Raw genomic sequence first — 20,411 nt, 5'->3', positions numbered from 1 at the left:
CCCGCTAACTAGGCCAACCCAGCTTCCTGCATAATCTTAGTATAGCACCTGAAATGATTAGTCTACACGTAGTGTGCTCTACTGTGATGGTTCGGCCCATTGTTTTACTACCTATGTAACCACAGGTTGCAAGTTCAACTCCTCAAATTGTTCTGTAGGTTTATTTTGGCTGATTAATTTTTTTTCTTCCTTTTACTACTTGGCAAAACCTTTAGCATGGCCATACAAAATACATCCATATTTTAATTTATTCAAAATTACTTTCTTTTTTGTTTTCCTCTCTTGCAAAATCTTTAGTAAGATCATACAAAATATAGAAAATAAAATATATGACCATGAAAGTTCGTTTTCAATCCAAAATTCGCGTCAACTTTGGTTAATTTGGTTATTACCGAAACCGAACCGATGTTTAATGGTTATTACCGAAACCGAATCGTATATGTATACATAACTGTATTAACCGAAGTATTAAAATCGTATTTACCGTATAACCGAATAAACCAAACCGAATTAACCATATTAACCGAACGTGCAGCCGGACTCACAAGCCTTGGATATTGTACTTCATATAAGGATGACTGGACAAGAATACATTACTTGATGATTGTTCTATTCTTGGATATACAAATGAACTATCTCGGTATTTGCAAAGAAGGGAGCAAGATATTCTTAATGCAATCTCACTTGTTAATGGGGCAAACGACAAAATACAACAATTAGGCATAATGGGGTTCTATTTCATGAGAGTCATTTTGTTTTGTGAAAAACATGGTGTTGAAGTTCCTTTCATGGATGTTAATTATGTGCCTTATGAAAAATCAACAAGATATACTCGTGCCCGAAACCAAACAAATGCGATGACCACTTCTAAAGAGAAGTATATATTGGTTTCATTGGTCAAATTAGTGGAGAGCTTGATAATCAGTTTGATGAGGTTAATATGGATTTACTCTCTTGTACGTCAGCCTTCAAACTCATTTTCTTCTTTTGATGCACAAAAGGTAAGCAGACTAGCTGAGTTCTACCCTCATGATATCCCGAGCAATTATTTGCTAAAACTTGAAATGCAGCTTAATAGTTACATTAATGACGTGAGACAGGACTATAACTTTCAAGGTCTAGAGAATCTTGCTGACCTCTTAATTAAGGTTGTTGAAACAAAAGAGGCATAAAGGGCATGATATGGTTTACTTGCTTTATTGGTTTTACCGGTGGCGGCGATGAAGTGTTGGGCCGCGACGCGATGACGCCGCGCGTGTTCAGTTTGCTACGTGCACCCTGTAGTGCGGGAGGTTGGACGCAAGGAGCAGCTCTGACATGACGGGCGGCGCGGCAAGTCTGTACCTGCTCTCTGTAGCTGAGCTACGTCCGGCTGGAGCGTCTCTGTGGCCGGTCCGGTCGCCCAGCCGTTCCGCGAACCATACTGTAGCGCGCGAGCGCAACCAGCCTCACGCAACAGCGATAGCACCGACCGAAAGCTCAACGATTATATCTCGTTAAATACGCAACGCGTCAGGTTAACTGCCTCGCCGGCCGTGAGAACTCGTGAACGGCACGACGATCCAGTGACTGGCCGGAGCCTTCGCCGTTGTGGTGCAGCTAGCGGCCGGAGAGTAGACTTGGTCCGACGGCACGTACTCGTACGTTCCACCGGCGGGTCCCCCGCCCGCGAGGAAGTCCGCGCAGGATGTCACGACGGTCGTTCCCCAAGTCTGTCTACTTTGTCCTTTGCTCCCCCCTGCCTGTCGCCGTGAGCTTCCCTGCAGCGATGTCGTCCACAAAGAGGTAGGCAGGAAAAATTCAGCAACTCGATCGATCAGTGTCGATAGATTCCGCGGGATACAAGAGTGGACAACATCTGGTCAGCCTCATCGATCTTAGCCATTTCCATCGTTCAAACCTGTCGTAGCTGTTTCTTCCGTGCCGCTGCCGCTAGCTACAACAGGCTGAGGCGCTGAGCACCGGTGCTGTTTCTTCCGTTCCGCTGCCGACGACGATGAGGTGGTTGGAGAGCGTGAAGACCCTGTTCGCCGACGGCGGCTGCTTGCCTCGGCTCGGGAGGAAGGACCCCGAGGATCTCGACTCCTACCCGCCGGAGCCGGCCGGTAAGCGAAGATCGATCGAGCATGCGCGCGCGCGGTTTCGCTCCTTTAATTCAATTCCGTGCATGCAGTCGCGCGCAACAGTTGATTAATTTCGCTTCCGTCGTTACCTGCTCAGAGAAACGGAGACGGTCGCGCCGCGCCGCCGCCCCAGCCGTGGAGGACGAGCCGCTCACCGTGGAGGTGCCGGCGGTGGCGCTCAAGGAGATCAACGAGCTCACGGAGAACTTCGCCAGCGAGCGGCTTGTCGGGGAGGGGTCCTACGCCAAGGTGTACAAGGTCACGCTGCGGAGCGCCAGGCTCGCCGTGGTCAAGCGGCTCGAGAAGCCGTCCAAGCACGCCTCCAACGACGTCTTCCTCAGGCAGCTCTCCGTCGCCTCCAAGCTGCGGCACGAAAGCTTCGTCAGGCTGCTGGGGTACACCATCAGCGGCGACCTCCGCGTGCTCGTCTACGAGTTCGCCACCATGGGCACCCTCCACGACGCCCTCCACGGTACGAGCTACAGAACCCACGCCGGCTGACCGTTCTCGACCTTGAGTCGTAACTGACAAGCAGCGCCATACATGGACAAACGGCAGGGCCGAGGGACGGCGCGGCGGCGCGGGAGGAGGAGGACGCGAGGCCGGTGCTGAGCTGGGCGCACAGGGTGCAGATCGCGCTCGACTCGGCGAGGGGGCTGGAGTACCTGCACGAGAAGGCGTCGCCGCGGGTCACGCACAAGGACGTGCGCTCCACCAACGTGCTGCTCTTCGACGGCATGAGGGCCAAGATCGCCGACTACAACATGTTCAGCCAGGCCGCCGACATGGCACGGCTCAACCGCTCCGAGCACACGCTCGGATCCTTCGGCTACCAGGCGCCGGAGTAAGTGCCGAACCCTGCCCTGATCTCGCCGCCGGCATCATCCCTAGTCGTTACTTGAACATATATGTCCATGAATGAATTCCTTAATATGTTTGATTGGCTCCTGAACTCCAATGCTAATCGGGCACCGAATGTTCAGGTACGCCATGACGGGTCTGATGACCGACAAGAGCGACGTGTACAGCTTCGGGATCGTTCTTCTGGAGCTGCTGACGGGCAGGAAGCCGTTGGACCGGACGTTGCCGCAGGGGCAGCGAAGCCTGGTCAACTGGGTGAGCACTGAGCAATGCCATATTTTCCCTCTTCTCATTTTGGACTCCATTTTCTGTCTTACTAGAAGGTTGGACCATTAATTCCTTGCTTGCTGGTAAAGATATACATAGTCAATGATGATCATATAAAAGCTTACCGATATGCATGATCAAATTGTCAGTTAGGAAGTTGGTTCATCGTCCCTACTTGCCAACCTAACAAACTAGCAATGAATCAACTGAGGGTTTATTCATGGAAGGTTTAAGAGATTCTTGGCGCAGACTAATCGTTTTTTTTTTCTTTCTGAGCAAATTGTAATTTCAGTTCAATGCAACTAACTTCAAAATGAGTTAACGTGCAGATAAATTTACATCATCCATTCTGTCCCAAACAAAATTTGATGGTCTCCTTCTCCCCTACATGTACCAGGCATCTCCTCTGCTGACTGAAGACAGAGCTCAGGAATGCATCGACCCCAGGCTCGGCAACCGGTATCCTCCTACCGGAGCTCTCAAGGTCTCCCTCTCTTCTCTCTCCACAAGGTTACATCTTGCGTTTGCCACATCTGATTACCTGATCTAACCCTGCAAAATCTGGTGCCTTGATCCGCTGCAGCTGGGGAGAATTGCGGTGCAGTGCCTCCAGTATGATCCCACCTACCGGCCGTCCATGGGCACCATCGCCCGCGTCATCAACTACGCCGTCGTGCGGGACCAGCAGGGCGTGGTCTGATGATCGTGTGGGGAGAAGTTTTTGCCGCTGCCTGCCCTGTTGCATGTGCTACTGTGACTTTCTATGTAGCAGTTGTCACACAAAATTACTCTCGAAAAAAAAGTTGTGACACAAAAGAAGTTTACAGTTTTGGTTGAATGTAAGCTGTTGCATGTCGACAGAAACAATGTAGAACAATTTATCATGTACTCCCTCCGGTCTCTTTTAATTGACTCGAATTTAGTACAATTGTACTAAATTTGAGTCAATAAAAAAGGACCTGAGGAAGTACGTTTGTGAAGCACCAGCACATTTGTATAGGTGATAATGATAAAATTATCGTAGATTTTTCTTTGTTTTTTTTTTGCGTGGAGAAACATTTACGGGCAGATGCTGAGCAGAGGACTGAGCTTGTCATGAAAATCAGTTGTGTAGTACTAGTTATTTAATGGTACAAATGGTCAGCACAGATGGATATCCCGCTGACAAAATATTCAGTACATCAGTTCTGCAGAATGAAAAAGGAGAAGAACTATTGTTTCGTATCAGTGAATTCGTATGGAATATGTGAAATATGCCAGCCCTCATTTGTTGCCCCAAGAAACTTGGGGTGAAAAAAGAAAAAGAATCCCATGGCCTCTTACATATAAATATATTTCCTTTGCTTTTACAGTGTACAAGAGTGTATGATTCAATCTACCATGCTACATAAAATGTGTGGTTCCCGGCAAAAAGAATTCTCTTCTATAACTACCTGCAGAACAAAAAAAGGAAACAAGTTCATCAAAACTCGCGAGAGTGAGATGCCATACATATTAACGAGTTTTATTTATGTGTAATGAATATAACACCAATTGATAGAACGGACAATTTTTTTTTAGTTTTGTTGACAAACAAACATTACAGATTATTAGGTTGATGTAACCCACATCAGTTGGAGTACTTTATGTTTTGTTCGGTACAACAGTAGAATGGAAGTGTTTTCTTTTTTTATGACAAACAAGCAATATAGAATATTAGGTTGCCGTAAGCCAGTAGAACCACTCTAGGTTACATTTCTCATTAGTATACTTGTTGCTCACATAGCTGAACTCTGACAAGTAGCGAGGATGTAAGTAGAGTTGTAAACTTTGACAAAAATGGTAACTCTGGCAAGTACCAGTTACAATGGCAGCAAAATGGTTGTTCATTCGAGATTTAATTTTACTGTTGTGCCACCATAAATGAACAATTCCAAACTATTGTTTTCAAGGTTCAGACCATAATAGTTGTTAAATGCATGATTTACAAAAGTAAACAAGAGACTTTTCTCATAAGAGTAGAACCGGGCGAACATGCTCTCCCAGCCCACCTGGGTTCGAGGCTTGGCCTCCCCGGTACTCACGGTAGTATCTTCTAAATAAAATGCAACAGGTGCTACACCTGTTGGTCGTGTTTTTTACGAGGAAAGTCAAAAAGTACGACTCACCTCAAGTATAATGTTAAGTAGGCAACAATGGTTTTCTATCATCATCAGTTGGGCCAAGGTTGCTTGCCTGAAACAATGGCAAGCAAAGGAAATAAGTCAATAGAACAGAATGTGTATTTCTAAAATATATTTAATCAAGCAATGTGGCACTTACATCATCAGCACCAGCAGTCATATTTACAAAAGAAGAGTCAGACAACCTGCCAAATTTTTTTATCAGACTAGATTTTCAGAAATATTTGCAAATGTGACAAATTCGTGCTAAGACCATTTATTATGAAAATTAGAGCTAGCCGAGAGAATCAATTAAAAATTTAATAAACGCATAAATATAGCACCATGCCGAAGAAACCAGACAAGAATTCAACTATAACTACTCCAAGAACTTAGGATGATTGTAAATCTGAGCTCTTCCCTTTCAATGAAATGAAATGCAATAATCTATTGCGTTTTCTCGAAAAAGAACTTAGAAAAATTGTAAGGTTGGCACTTTGATACTTCACTTCATATGGCATTAAAATAAAGTAGAAAAACACGGCAAAAGGAATATTTACCTATGTTTCTCCAATTCTGAAGTTCCAGCTGGTTTGTCATCTTTGACTTTGGCTAGTGGAGAGAAAAACTGAACAGAAATAGCTTTTATATAAGTTCAGTTAAGAGTAAGCATCAACTCGGCACAACAAGCTAAAGAATAAAAAAAAGAACAATCACCTGGTGCATTGAAATAAAGACTATTGAGATGCCTAGGAGAAAGTTAATAGTCAAGGTATGCCCCAAAAATGCAGCAGATGCTAGACCAGTGAAAATTGTGGCCACTGTTGATGAGTACTTCTTCAAAATTGTATCTGCAGTATGATCTCAGTTAATCATTCGGAAAATATGATATTATGAAAGCATGGAAAGAAGTGTGTATACAGGGTAAGATTATGATTCAAGGTCAGGTAGAACAAAATATGTATATGTATATCATCCATTACCTGCATACTTAAAGAAGAACGAAGAGAGTATTCCTTGTGCGGCATTGTTACAAATGAGAAAAATTGTGGCTCTTGAATGCCCTCGAAGGATATCAAAACTCTCTGGCCCTGAAAACAAATTGCAAAGTTATATCGTACACAGCTTGTGCTGCAATAGCCAATAGTTACAAGGAAACATAAGATGTGTCAGGCCATTCATGACATTCATTTGTGTTCAATAAGTAAAAAATAACAAATGTACAAGAGCACATGGCTCAAGTTCCCGGTTTCCGAACTTATAATATTTCTTTAGGATCTATGATGCTCAAACCATAGTTCACAGCCAGACATGTTGATCAATATATCAATCACTAAGCAGCCATCTAATTGCATTTGCTTTGTAACCTCACGGAGAAAACAGAAACACCATGCAGTTTACAATGATCATGTAAACCTGAAAACTGCTTGGAATATATCATATAGAATCCTATTATCCCAGGCACACTCATATTGAGCTTTGAGCATAGCAGCCATATTTAGTACAACAGTCATAACGTATAACAGTCATAAAGTAAGTTTTCATGTCATATGTTTACCTTCTAGTATGACGGTCCCTAGGATGCCAAGGAAGTTAAAAAATGCACCATATCCATACAGAAACACATTCTGAAAATTATGTTAAAGAATTGGCGTGAATTAAAGAGAAAAATGATGCACGAGAAAGTAAATGGGGTAAGTGCATATCTCATATCAGTCTAGCCAAGCCTTTAGCTGAAATTACCTGCAGATAGATGTTTGTGTCGAACTGGCTTTTCAAGGCATACTCATTGTAGACAGAGGCAAATGATGGGACAGTGACCTACAATTCACATGAATATATATATGCATGAATGTTGGTCCAATAATGGTTCAGTCATTTGAAGCAACATAAATACAACGCAAACAGTTCAGAAGAAACTTACAAATATTAGTGTGTATATGTATGCAATTGCGGTGACAGGAAGACCAAAAGTTTTGGCGCCCTCGGGCATTGAGCGTAGTTGATTCACACTGATTCCAATAAGCAACAGAGCAAGGGCTTCCCACTGATGTCCATCAGAAGAGAAAGAGGTCATATATCAATATCATCAACAGCATATGAGTGACAGAGTTTTGCCGTACACATACTTGTGTTGTGTGCACTAGTTCTTCCTACATTTGATTTTATTGAAGTTGCACCTATTAACAAGGTTCATTTTTAACAGATTCAGAGTCACATCTGATTTGTCAACTACCATCGGTAACAACTGATATTGGCAAACAGGGAAAACAAAACTCTGAAAAAAAATGTAACTTGCCTAATGATTTGAAACTTCTAACAGAGTAAAGATGTAAATTAAATATAATATATTCCCATAAGAAACCATTACTAGTTTTTCTACTGAAGAAGACCTAAATGAGGTAAACTCTCAGATGCACACAGCTGCAGAGTCAGTATAATAACTGTAATAAATATCCTTAATGAAGATATATAAATAGTAGCGATGCTAAACCCATGCTCACCTGAATTATAGAGAATTTCCTTCTCATTATCAATTTTAGGAGGACAGCTATGACAAGGACCTGGATTGTATAGCAGCAAGTATGATATCAATAATTTTACATTTGCCAAACATATGCAAGCATACATCCTCTGACACCGCATGGTTAAGCACGAGAACATGGAAATGCACGAAAAATGAGTACCTTCAGGTTGCTTAACATCTTCACAGTCGAGGGGTTGAAGTATAACTGCATAGTAAGTATAACAGCATTTTGTTTAGATAATGGAAGAATTACTTTTGGCCTCTGCATCTAGGGATGCACACAGCCAACGGAAGCATAATACTTGTAACTAAGATCCATAGAAAATATTGCATGATGCATGGATTTAGCATAGAATAATATAAACCACGCAGGAAGGCAGCAAAGGCTCCATGTCCAAACTAAAAAATGGAAATTCTGAAGAAGAAAAAAAAGGATAGATGCATTGAGCCGCACTCCTAATATAATGGCTTTGATTTATTTCTTTAAATAATTTCTTTTATCCCTTGCTTGCCAATGCCAAGTAAAAGAAAGAAATGCATAACTAAAAGACCTATCGAAAATCATATAAATACAAGAGTTCCGATAAAATGGTACCAACAAAAATTCCTGCTGTCTGGCTGATACCTGTTACCATCAGAATTTGAATCCAGCTGGTTGAACATTCAATTAGGTGTGGCATTTTCTAATTCATTAAGCAAAACACAAGGTTTCATCCCAATCTGCTTCCAAAGAAAGACCAGAGACTCTTCTGGTCATTAATTTACACTATCATACTTAAAAATACGCAAACATTTTATAAGAAATGTTCAATAAAGTATATACCAAAATATGATGTAAGCTTCATAAATATCCAAAGTACCAAAATGTTTGATGAAGAAAACTAGAGAATATAAGTACACATCACAAAAGAATGGAATTTCAGCTAGTTCAATGAGCTTTTACCTGCATGGTAAACTTTAGGTAGTTGTTGATGGCATATAGTAGAGCAGGAATAGCTAATAGTACATTGTTACGGGCTTCCTACACAGGAAAGGGAATGACGAATAAAATAGTTATATGCCATTTCAAAAAGTTATAGGCATGTAATAAATAATTAAATGAATAGGATAAAAGAAATCTGAATGCAAGTCAGTTGGGCCTAAATACAACAAAAGAGATGAGCAACACTTACTCTACCTACATGTTGTGTAAAATTAGCAGCACAAGTAATTTAAATTTAGTGCATGTTGAGCACTGTTCAAGGCATCAAAAAAAGAGTGCAAGACGTTCTATCTTCTAAAAGATAAATCACCTGTACAAAGGTCGAAAGCGACAGAAGTGGCTTCTCCCCAACCTTCTGTTTTCTAGACTGTCAAATAGAAGAGCAACAACATTAGGGGTACCAATTCAAGCGCAACAGATCAGACAAAAAATTGTCATGTGTAAATCCATTACAGCTTCGCTCTCTTGCTTGTCTAATGAAAATGAAATTTTAGTTCCCACAACACTTTGATTGGCAGTTGGCGGAATTACCAACAATGCACACAAAAATTGATGGTCCATTGCAGAATACAAACACAAATAGTATCTGATGAAAGCATGGGTCAGCAAGAACTAACCTGGATTATTAGCATTATGATAGCAAAGAAAACTTTTGCAACTTCCGTCAAAAAGTTGACGCTCATAGGACTGAACTTAAACTTCCCATCAACCTTGCACATAAAGACAAGGATAGGCTGCAGAGCAAAGTAAATAATTAGCAAAGTTGTAAATTTTCTGCAATAAGATACATTATACATTTTCTATCTATTTGTGGAGAAATCAACATTAAAAATGTACAGTCATATATCTGTTTAGAATTTAATTTAGTATAAAGTTTACCAGATCTGCCAAAGTGCCAATAACATTTCGGAAAAATGGTTACTATTTTAAGGGAAATAATGGTTGAATCTGATGGCAACACTAGAGAACAAATTCTGGAGATGTCTGCCATTTGTAGGAAAAAATGGTCTACCGAAAATTGGGCACAAGCAAACCTAAAGTACTGCATGTATCTTCTTTTAACCCATTCTCTACCAGGCTGTATCAGGACAATCACATAACATGGATATTTATTGTTATTCTCGCGTCACATTATTTTCAGTAAAACTATGGCAAACTCAAACCCATGATACCCATCCAAACAGGAATTGTTTAGACGACATGAAGTTAAACATCAGCATCGAGACAGAAATACCTGGAGGCCGACCAAGACGCAGTCCCCGGACACGAGAAGGAACGTGAGCACGCGCTGTTTGGACGATATCTTGCTCTTGTGCTTGTCATATGCCCTTGATATGCTCCTGGGGCTCGGCGCCACCACCTTGGAGTGGCAGACGCTGCATTCCAGCGCCCCATTCCTCTGCATCTTCTCACACCAACCAGGACCAGCAGAACCGCAAACAGCACCGGCAAGAGGTATGTATCACTCTATAGCCGTGACATGTAATGGCTTCCCTGCGCACACCTGTAAACCAAGACACTTGAAATTTAAAGCAAGCAACCTAATCACCGCAAAACGATTAACTAGAAGCAACAACTAGCACTACCGTTCAAATTCACAGATTCCGCGAAAAAAATCATGTGTACCAGCTCAGACATGATTTTTTTGAACAAAAGTAGCATTGCCGTGAACATACATAACACATGGCAACTTCAAAGCCAATTTGAGCCCCCGTCAGCAGCTAGCTAATCCACGACGGATCACATACCCCCTAAAAATGACGCAAGTCAGCTAACTCACTATCAAATGCAACGCAGCCGCGTGCCGCTACCCTCACCACTGGATCACAGGGCCAGGCTACCCGAAACAGGTTCCAAAGTCGCAGAAATGAGTTGAACGACTAAAAGATTCAATGGACGCGTGCCCACGACTGTACCTCGGAGGAGGTGGGATCGGCGGGCGGGATCTAGCCCCACCTGAGCGCCGGGCACCGGGTGAATCTGGCACTGCCGGCTCGGCGCCGTCGGGTTGCTTCGGCTCCGCTCAAGGCACGCGCGCGAGCGTCTGCCTTGACCGGCCGGCGGGTGGCGCTGCGAGATCTCGCGTTTGGGCGAGGCCGGAGGGAGCAGAGAAGGGAGGTGTGAGCGCGGTGATGCAGGGGAGGGGAGCGAAGAGAAGGCGGGTGCGCTGCAGACTCGCGTTTATTTATTTGCAAAATGCAATTTGTTTTTGCTCTTGGATCTTGGTAGCCTTCCTCTGCGTTGGCGAAATGCTAAAAAGCCCCCGAGTTTAACATCTTTTCTTAATTAAGGATTTTTGCCTAGAGCACCAATAATCTTTTTTATTATAAAAAAATCTTTTTTACAAATTCCAAATATAAAAGAGTAATTCTAAATCTAGTCAATGATATATCATGGTAGGTGAAAAATCTTAGTTTCAAATAGTAGTACTTTGTATTCGGAGCTACACAAAAAAAAAAGTATGGATCTAAAAATAGTGAATAGAGAATATTTTGAAAAATTAATATTTTATCAGATTTTGTCATGTTTTCCTAGTCCAAAATTAGATTAATTTGACATTACGATTTCACATCCTTGTAGGACACATGATTGACTACATCTACTCCCATTGATACATAATAATAACCCGGGATTTAGTACAAAATTAGTAGTATAAACCTGTACTAAATCTCTTACACTTACGATGGATGTGAGGGAGTAGAATCTTTTTCGTAATTTTTAAATCTTCAAATTTATCAGGTTTTTTCATGTTTGTGTAGCCCAAAACTAAAATAGTTTGGCATTTCGCATCCTTGTAGGACACATATTGACTACATCTACTCCCATTAAGCCATAATAATAGTCCGGGATTTAGTACAAAAATAGTATTATAAACCTATACAAATTCTCCTGTAATTACGATGGATATGAGGGAGTAGATTTGTTTTTCTTTATAGTTTTAAAAACTTCAAATTTATCAGATTTTTTCATGTTTGCCTAGCCCAAAACTAAATATTTCGGCATTACTACAATTTTGCATCCTTGTAGGATACGTAATTGACTAAACGTACTCCCTCTGATCCATAATAACAATCGTGGATTTAGTATAAAATTAGTAATATAACCATGTACTAAATCTCTGACACTTATGATTGATTGGAGGGAGTAGTATTTTTTTCACAATTTATTTGAACTTATAAATATTTTTTTTTAAATGAATCACTAGATTTAGGGAGCCAAAGAGATCTAGGGAGTCAATTCGATACCGAGCATGTGTGTGCACGCTAGTGAAAATACGAGGTATGAGAGGGAGGGCGGTGCAAAAAGAGAAACACACACATTTGCAGCGTGCGTTGTCCAAGGTCTGACGTCTTCCTGGCTCCAGGTGAGTCGGGTACCCTGTCGCTTTTCGCGTCAGGTTCCAGAGCTTCGTAGAGAAGTGCCAGGCTTCTTCTCTGACCTTTTGCAGCACGTTGCCAGCGAGCGTTGCCGTTCGGAAGATTTTCAATGAATGTTAGGTCCGAGACCATGCACACGCTGACACGCACACTAGCGGTGCTACTGCCCTACTGGTACTACTCCGTAGGGATATTCTAGAGTATATCCCGTTTATTATTTGTTTTTCTTTGGTAGGAACTAGCACAGACACACTACAACGCTAGCAAACGACATCATCTAATTTTGGATCGGGAGCTTATCCACTTCGCCGCCTGGATCTGATTTCCTTGGAGCTTTCATGGCCGATTTGCTTGGACAACTTTCACCTAATATCCTTAGCAAGGGCAATCCTTCTTGAGGCCGATTCAAAGGACCTCAAAAGCAGGGGAATATGAAAAACGCAGGAATAGTATGGCATAGCATGTGAAAATCTTACAAGAATAAAAAAAATGCAGAAATTAGTTGTACAAGTCATTTGGTTACACCACACAAAGAACGCAGAAAATTTCTATAGAGATTGAGTACTTGGAGGAGGCGTTTTGGCTCATAGGAGCATTTGCTCCCATTATACAAAATAATAAAAAACTAATTTTAAAAATATCAAAAAATTCTTACATAATTTTTTTGGTATACATCGTGACATTCTATGTTTGTATACAAGTTTTCGTGGAAAAAGAACATTTTATGTGGCATGTACAAAAAAGACAAAAATATGTACTGTACGTAGTCGTGTTGGAGCATAAAAAATTGTCTTTTTTACATGAGACACATAAAATATTATTTTTTTCTGAAAACTTGTGTACGAACATAAAATGTCTAGATGTACATGCAAAATTTTATTTTAGAATTTTTTAACATTTCAAAATGTATATTCACATAACGAGTTCATATGCTCCTACGAGCCAAAGTGAATTTCCCTTGAGTACTTGCCATATATAGTTATCATAAAAGTATAGGAATTTTTCCATAAGGTCTAACCTCTTGCTAGAAATCATATGTTATTGTAGTATAGAAAAATAATTTCATGGTAGTTTTGGAGGGTTCAATCTTTTGAACCAAATGACTTTATAGAAAAATGTTCTGTGGGTAAGAATCCTACAAATTCTATTTGTGAACCCTTTAAAGTAAACAAGCCCGATAGTAGTACAAGTTTTTAGTGGGGATTTTGCATTATCTGCATCTACCGTTGGTAGTGGCGGAGCTCTGTTGTGGCCAAACTGGGCCATGGCCGCTCAGCTCAGCCAAAAACAGTGAAGATAGAGAGCAAATTTGGTCCATGAAACAAAAAAAAATGTGTTGTCTCTTCTTTGGGCTGGCCCGCCCTACTATCTAGCTTGAGCTCCACCAGTGAGTATCCTATACACGGTTGTCTGTTAACACTTCGATCAGTCGCGCATTCGAGTAGTGCGATATGATGCTTGTATGATTTTGTCGGTGTCACCACGCACCAACTACCACCTCCGTTCCAATGAGTAATGCCTATATTATTTTTAAAAAGTCAAATATAAAATTTGTCTAAGTTTTTAATAAAAATCATTAACATGTATACAAAATCAATATAGTTAGATACATTAAGAAATAATTTTCATATGGTATCTATAGAATATCATACTTGGTTTGAATTTGCTAGCGTCTAAAAAATGGAAAAGCTACACCAAATTTTTGAATGTCACGGCTTGCCGTGGTTGTTTGGATGAGACGTAGTACGTTGGGCCAAAGCGCGCAAAGCTTGCACTACTCGTATTTTTTCTGCCCTCCTTGTACTTGCTTGTATTGCTCCCCTGCAAATGCCGAAAAGAGATTTCTAGCAAAAAGAAAAAAAAAAGCCATGATAACTTTAGAAACGATTGTACTTTGCATTGAAAACTCTCCATGACGTAGGAAATATATGGTGAACTTTGAAACCAAAAAGGAAATCACTCTACCCATCTAGTTCTTTTAGAACTCCCTACGCATGGTTGACTTGACATATTCATGCACATGGTTTGTTGACAAAAGGCAATAAAATACGCACCCACGTGAGTGACCTCATTCTTGAATTAGCATATCACACAAATATAGGCTCGTGTAATTAGCAGAATGCCACCTGAGTTCATGCCACCTGAGTTCACGGCCGTCCTCATAGTTTGGAAAGCCCTAGGCAAAATCTGATGCATCCTTACCCATCTATGTTCGAGTCTCCGCACTTGCCATTATGTCATGCGCACCAATCTCATCTCCTAATTAAAAGGAAAACGTTTCGGATCCCGCGACCGATCGCGCGCCAGCGATCGGTTGTCCTCGCTCGCTCCCGCGCGGTCCTTTATGGGCCTGCTTTTTCGGCCAACAGCGGAAAGTGTTGTCTTTTTAAAAAAAATCTACAGTGTTGTTTCTAGATTGTAACAATTAGATAAAAATTTATTGTAAAATTAGACGACATAATTTGTAAGATTTTTCTAAGTGATATATTACGAAAATGTGTGTTACTTAAATTTGCCTTTTTAATCGATGTTGTATAAGTTAGTAATTTTTGTAATAAATTCGTACAAGTTTTATAGCCGAAGCACATGTGAAATGTTGTAATGTTCATCTGGACGTTTGCCTTAAGTTTGTGATTTTTGTTGTAATTGTTTATTAGTTTTTATTGACATAGATGGTGATTTTTGTTGCAACTAAATTTGTAGATTTTTTTTTTGCTTGACCAAATTTTCATACCCACATACACATGTTTCTTGTTGTAATAGATGTCTATTTTTGTTATAATTGATGTCGATTTTTGTTGTGAACCAACCTATAGCAAAATGTTTTATTTGTGCAAGCTATAGGTTTTGTTTTCATAATCATTTTTGTTGCAAATGTTTTAATTTTTGTTTGAAATAGTTGGTGATTTTTGTTTTAAATGAATCTACTACGAGAAAATTTGTTTCTTAACCATATTTTATTAGCTCAAACACATTTTTTGTTGTAATTATTTGTTAATTTTGTTGAAATCATTGGTGTTTTATTGTTGTAAATTAAGCTGTAGCAAACAAATATAGTTTTTTAACCTCTATTTGTAACTTTACATTTTTTCAAAATATTATGACCATTTTGTTGTAATAGTATAAATTTTTTTGTACGCAGGTGAAGACTTTTTGTTGTATTACTCTACTTTAGGCTATATCACTACGGTGGCATATTTGATGTAAATAGTGAGAAGGTCAAGGGTACAAGGGTATACTTCTTCAATTTAAGTGGAGAGCCTCTAGATCGCGGGTTGATTTCAAGAAAAACTGAGGGTGGGAATGTTAAAATCTGCACAGCTTTTTCTGGACGCTCGATCACGATCCAATGGCGCGGAGAGCAACCGATTTTCTGGGCCAAATCCGCAAACCGACGGCTAGCGCTCCCCTAATTAAAATACCAATGGGATCTCCATGTCTCCCTACCTAAAAATCAAAGTAAGGTCCTCTCTTTTTTCTCCGGCCCAAGCTCTTTGCAGCCATGGCTGGCACGATGTGAATATAGTCCCTACGTGGCCTGGGCCATCACACTTATCGCCCTGGTCCAAGGATGGCTGGCTCTACGCGAGTTAAATGCAAAAAAAAGAGGCTAAACCCCACTTAAAAACAAGGTCAAAAGTAATAAGGCATACTTTGTTCAAAAAATTGACTATAAAGGTGAACGACTTCAAAGTAAAATATTTAAATTACACATAGGATTTGTGTTACTATCCTTGACAAGCCTTGAAAGTATAGATATGGTAAACCTAGAGGGGGGGTGAATAGGTTTCTACAGATTTTAATTCTTTCTTTGCAATATTAGGCTTTGCGGAATATAAAGGTGAGCCTAATGCAAACTAGGTGAAGCAACCTATATGAGGATACAACTAACTCGAGCACGAAGGCTCTCACGAGCGATTAAATCACAAGTAAGGAGTTCGGTTAGAGATAACCGATAGCACGCGGAGACGAGGATGTATTCCCGTGTTCCCTTGCTTTGCAACAAGGTACGTCACGTTTGGAGGAGTGGAGGTCCCACGAAGGATTCCCGCGCCACGAAGGCTCACCCTATTCTCCGGAGCCTATCCCACGAAGGAATAGCTCTCTCACTTGTGGTAGACTTTGAGGTAGCCTCCAAACCTTCACAATCTTGCCCGGAGCAAATCCACAGCCCGGATGCTTCCAGACTCCTCTTGCCCACCTAGGGTTTCCAAGGAACCCTAGGAGGCAAGCTTCTTGATGAATACAAGGGGGAATGAGATTTGGCTTGGTAGAACGGTAGATCGGGTCCTCCTCTAACGATTCCCCTGAGGGATTTGAGTTTGGGTGGAGGAGGAGGGAGATCTGAGGCTTTTGGTGTTTCTAATAATGGAGTAGGAGAGAAGGAGCTCAAGAACAGCTTTTAGTGTAGTGCCTCACTGTTCAGAGGTAGGAGAAGGCCTATTTATAGTGTTCTTCGAAATATGGCCGTTGGTCACTTGCCACATCAGCAGATTCCTCGAGGAACCCGGTCGACCGGATCTGGCGCCGGACAGGCCGGTCCACAGCCCGGTCAGACCGGGCCGGCCGGTTCCCAACCGGAGCTGGGACCGGGTCTTGACCGGGCAGGCTTCTGAGGTTACTGGATAGCGCCCGGATGGCACAGGCGCAAAGGCCGGTTGCAGACCGGGACGCTCGGTCTGGTACCCGGTCCGACCGGGCCATGGACCGGAGCAACCGGTCCAAACCGGGCTGGCGACCGGACGCTGACCGGACAGCTTGCCCTTCTTTCTCGGAACTTGCCGGATGGCACCGGTGCTGGGTCCGGTTGGTGACCGGGTGGTCCGGTGCCGAGGCCGGTCCGACCGGATGCGGGACCGGCCGATCTCGGAAAACCTTGCCGATTCTTCATCGAATTGGAGGGTCTCCCGTTGCCTTCTTGTTCCATTGATACACCATTATACCTCTTTGGCTAATACCTGGGAATCATCTTGTAGACATGTATTAGTCCAAATACTCTAGCACGGTGTCATAGTTACCAAAATAAATAAGGGTAAAATACCCTTACAATCTCCCCCTTTTTGGTATACGATGACAAACCGAGCTAGAGTCACATATAAATATTATGATAAGCTTTAAACCTTGATTCCATATAAGATATTGAGACGGCTCCCCCATAAAGTGTGCACTTGGAGAATTTGCGTTTGAATGCAAAGTGCAACACTAGTGGATCATGAGAAGCTCCCCCAATATCTTTAGGAAACAAGCATGGTATGGAGATGTGCATATCAAGATATATAAGCATAGCACACATAAAACATCCTAACATAGAGTAGCACACATAATATTCGTCCATACACAAATTATTCGAAGTAGCAAATCCAAATGGTTCTTGAGAAATCAAAGCAAACAAGCACAAGCCATATAAGAATCAAATAAAGCAACACCCATGGCTTGTGACAATCAAAGAACCCCGTGGTCCTAGACTCTACTCTCTTCTCCCCCTTTGGCATCGAAACACCAAAAAGGCGTAGAAAAGAGGAGAGATGCTAACGTTCCCATCAATAGAACTCGTGCCCCGCGGATGGAGAGCTGCCATCACCATCCTCATCGTCATCCTCTCCATCATCATCCTCGCCATTGTCATCCTCATCACCTTCATCCTCTTCATCATCATCATCAGCAGTAGGTGCACGCGCAGGCCTAGGAGGTGGACCACCAAAGGTGTACAAGGAAGGATCAAAGTTCTGGAACATCTCATCAGAAAGGGGAGGCATCTCCCAGTTTGGTGCATGGACAGGCTCCAACTCAGGGCCAGGAGGGGGAACAGGTGCATTCCTAGTAGCCATGAACTCATTTTGGCGCCTCCTCGTCTCTTGGTTCAAAGAAAGACTTTGATGTTGTTACCCTCCAAAACCCACCGACGGGCAATGGCTGAGCAACACGAAGAGCCGGGAAGCTCCCAGGGCCGCTTAGTGGATCCCTGGCACCTCGCGTCGTCCCGCAAATCTTCTGGCCAACGTCCTGGCGGTTGCTAGGGCGTGCCACCGACCTAGACCCGGTCGGGAAGGTGTTAGTGCTTCGATTGTTCCTGCATGGTAGACACGTAAACATTAAATACGAGCCCTATCGGCTCTCGGGTTTCCACGTGGATCGTCTCAAGGAGCCGATCGCCCCATGTTTTACGTTGGATTTACAATGGCATGGGGATCCTGCTTGATCGGGACAAAGCTAAAACGATCCACGACGGTTTAGGGTTTTCACCGCATAACCGGAACGTCCTACGTGTGATCGGGCCTAGCAGCTACGGAAGACGATGCAAACCACCCCTACGAGAGGCCTAAAAACCAACATAACATCGATTCCCGGAACATCCCTCGCAGGGACGGTGAACAACATCTAACGCACTACCGGATCCTCCGACCCCATCGTAAGGCCTAACTATGCAGATATTAAACTAATCCTTGCGGAGCAAGGAGCAACTATAACGGATCGGATCTACTAAGTAACGAATAAGCAAGATGCTGCCCTTACGTCCGGATAGACGTAAGGGCAGCTAGGTGTCCGAGGGACGGCATCGCCACGCGGATATGCACGTGAAAGCATCGACGCAAGCCCCTAAACACCTAAGGATAAATAGTACTGCTCGCCATCAACAAGGCTTCAGACACGAGCAGTACAAGGTTGACGAATAAACGTGTACTGCCTAGATCGCTAGATGCGATCTAGGCAGCATGGTGCTTACCCGGGAGAAACCCTCGAAGAAAGGGGTGGCGATGCGCCTGATTTGTGTTGGTTGAACGATGATTGTCTTCCTTTCTCGATAATCCTAGATACATATTTATAGTCCAAGGGACTTTCTAATTGAGGCGTGCACCTAACCGTGCACGGGCCAGACTCTATCTCTTAATCTAAATTACAATGCGATCTACTATATTACAGATACACGGGCAACTTAGCCCAAACTCTTAGCGCAAGGCCGCTTCGAAGATGCTCCACGTGTACGTCCTTCAAGCCCATCTTCACTTACGGCCCATCTCCTGATTTGGCCAAAATCGGGTGATAACACATGCCCCCCTGGTTTTGGTAATGATAATATCAAAACCACCTGTTTTTTCCTCGAGGGGTCGTGTCGTGGTAGAGCAGAACCGTCGCAGTATTCCTTATCATGACTCTTGCCTTCCCAACTTCTCTGCACGATTGGACGGCTTTGGCATCACATCTTCGAGAACCGTCATGGCATTAAATCTTCACTGCATCCCCTTTATTTATCTGTGCCAGACGGTTCGCCACTTCATCCCCTTGCTCGTTCGCCCACCAACACCAAAAAACCCTCTTCCATTGCGGCAATGTCTTCGTCTTCCTCTACCTCCTCGAGATCTCTCCCTCACGAGCTCCGCCGAAGAATGAGGGCGACCCTCATTCCGGGGCGATCTCCTCCAACAAGAAGGAAGAACCAGTGAAGAAGGAAGAAGCCCCCTCCTCCGCCAGGCACCCGCCGACGAAGCGCTCCCGCATGTGGGCGGACAGCGAGGACGATGACGATGACGAGGAAGGAGAAGAAGAGGAGGAAGATGATTCCTCCTCTTCCGCCGGATATCCGCCGACGAAGCGCTTCCGCAGTTGGGCGGACAGTGAGAATGATGATGATGATGACGAAGAAGAAGAGGCTTCAGCTGAGGACCTGGGCAGCAGCGACGAAGAAGTCTCCGGAAGCAGTGCTGATGGTGGTTCCGGCGCTGACGATGAGGCCAGCGACGATTAGCTCTGTAGGATTAGCAATCCTTGAGCAATCGGCTCTTCTTTTGTTCTTCTTTTCTTGAGCAATCGGCTCTTCCTTGTAAAGATCCTTATTAATGAAGAAAATTTCTCTAAACAACCTTTGCTTTCTTGTCAATTTGGCCGATTTGTCCAATGAAGTCATTGCTCAAAAAGCCGATGGCACAGCGTCGGCCTGCATTCCAAACGCGATTCCAGGCGAGATGCGCCTGATTTTTATTTTTTTACCGGCCGATTTCATATAATCGGCCCCCATTTACCCATTTTTTTTACTGGCCGATTTGCGTATCGGCCTCCATATCTTTACTGTCCATCATCCCACATACTTGGGAAATATTTTTTTAGATGCTGGCCGTTGACGGCTACCGGGAATTT

The 20,411-nt window shown here is 42.8% G+C and overlaps 2 protein-coding genes across 2 annotated transcripts; one reads left to right on the top strand and one right to left on the bottom strand.

Annotated features, from left to right (window-relative positions):
* The first annotated feature begins 1,764 nt into the window (after nt 1-1,764).
* LOC124701912 (PTI1-like tyrosine-protein kinase 3) lies at nt 1,765-4,140 on the top strand. The gene is made up of 6 exons (XM_047234015.1): nt 1,765-2,105; nt 2,221-2,595; nt 2,682-2,967; nt 3,107-3,239; nt 3,649-3,735; nt 3,835-4,140. The coding sequence occupies exons 1-6, from the start codon at nt 1,997-1,999 to the stop codon at nt 3,949-3,951; spliced, it is 1,107 nt and encodes a 368-aa protein (XP_047089971.1). The 5' UTR covers nt 1,765-1,996; the 3' UTR covers nt 3,952-4,140.
* Nucleotides 4,141-4,449: 309 nt separating this feature from the next.
* On the bottom strand, nt 4,450-10,401 carry LOC124701900 (CMP-sialic acid transporter 4-like). The gene is made up of 15 exons (XM_047234003.1): nt 10,136-10,401; nt 9,519-9,635; nt 9,212-9,268; nt 8,863-8,940; nt 8,080-8,124; nt 7,897-7,956; nt 7,317-7,439; nt 7,136-7,213; nt 6,951-7,020; nt 6,376-6,483; nt 6,110-6,243; nt 5,953-6,020; nt 5,553-5,598; nt 5,399-5,465; nt 4,450-4,684 (listed from the first exon to the last, which is right to left on the bottom strand). The coding sequence occupies exons 1-14, from the start codon at nt 10,304-10,306 to the stop codon at nt 5,412-5,414; spliced, it is 1,209 nt and encodes a 402-aa protein (XP_047089959.1). The 5' UTR covers nt 10,307-10,401; the 3' UTR covers nt 4,450-4,684; nt 5,399-5,411.
* Nucleotides 10,402-20,411: the final 10,010 nt, after the last annotated feature.

The sequence above is a fragment of the Lolium rigidum genome, chromosome 1, assembly GCF_022539505.1.
Source record: "Lolium rigidum isolate FL_2022 chromosome 1, APGP_CSIRO_Lrig_0.1, whole genome shotgun sequence".
Classification (NCBI taxonomy): Eukaryota; Viridiplantae; Streptophyta; class Magnoliopsida; order Poales; family Poaceae; genus Lolium; species Lolium rigidum.
Note: the sequence above shows the minus strand (reverse complement) of the source record. Positions and strands in the feature narration are given on the sequence as shown.

Coding starts and splice junctions, on each gene's coding strand:
- LOC124701912 (XM_047234015.1), top strand. CDS start 1,997: ATGAGGTGGTTGGAGAGCGTGAAGACCCTGTTCGCCGACGGCGGCTGC. Junction 2,968..3,106: donor TTCGGCTACCAGGCGCCGGA/GTAAGTGCCGAA, acceptor CCGAATGTTCAG/GTACGCCATGACGGGTCTGA. Junction 3,240..3,648: donor AGCGAAGCCTGGTCAACTGG/GTGAGCACTGAG, acceptor TACATGTACCAG/GCATCTCCTCTGCTGACTGA.
- LOC124701900 (XM_047234003.1), bottom strand. CDS start 10,306: ATGCAGAGGAATGGGGCGCTGGAATGCAGCGTCTGCCACTCCAAGGTG. Junction 8,941..9,211: donor CGCTTTCGACCTTTGTACAG/GTGATTTATCTT, acceptor TTTCCTGTGTAG/GAAGCCCGTAACAATGTACT. Junction 5,466..5,552: donor TGACTGCTGGTGCTGATGAT/GTAAGTGCCACA, acceptor CCATTGTTTCAG/GCAAGCAACCTTGGCCCAAC.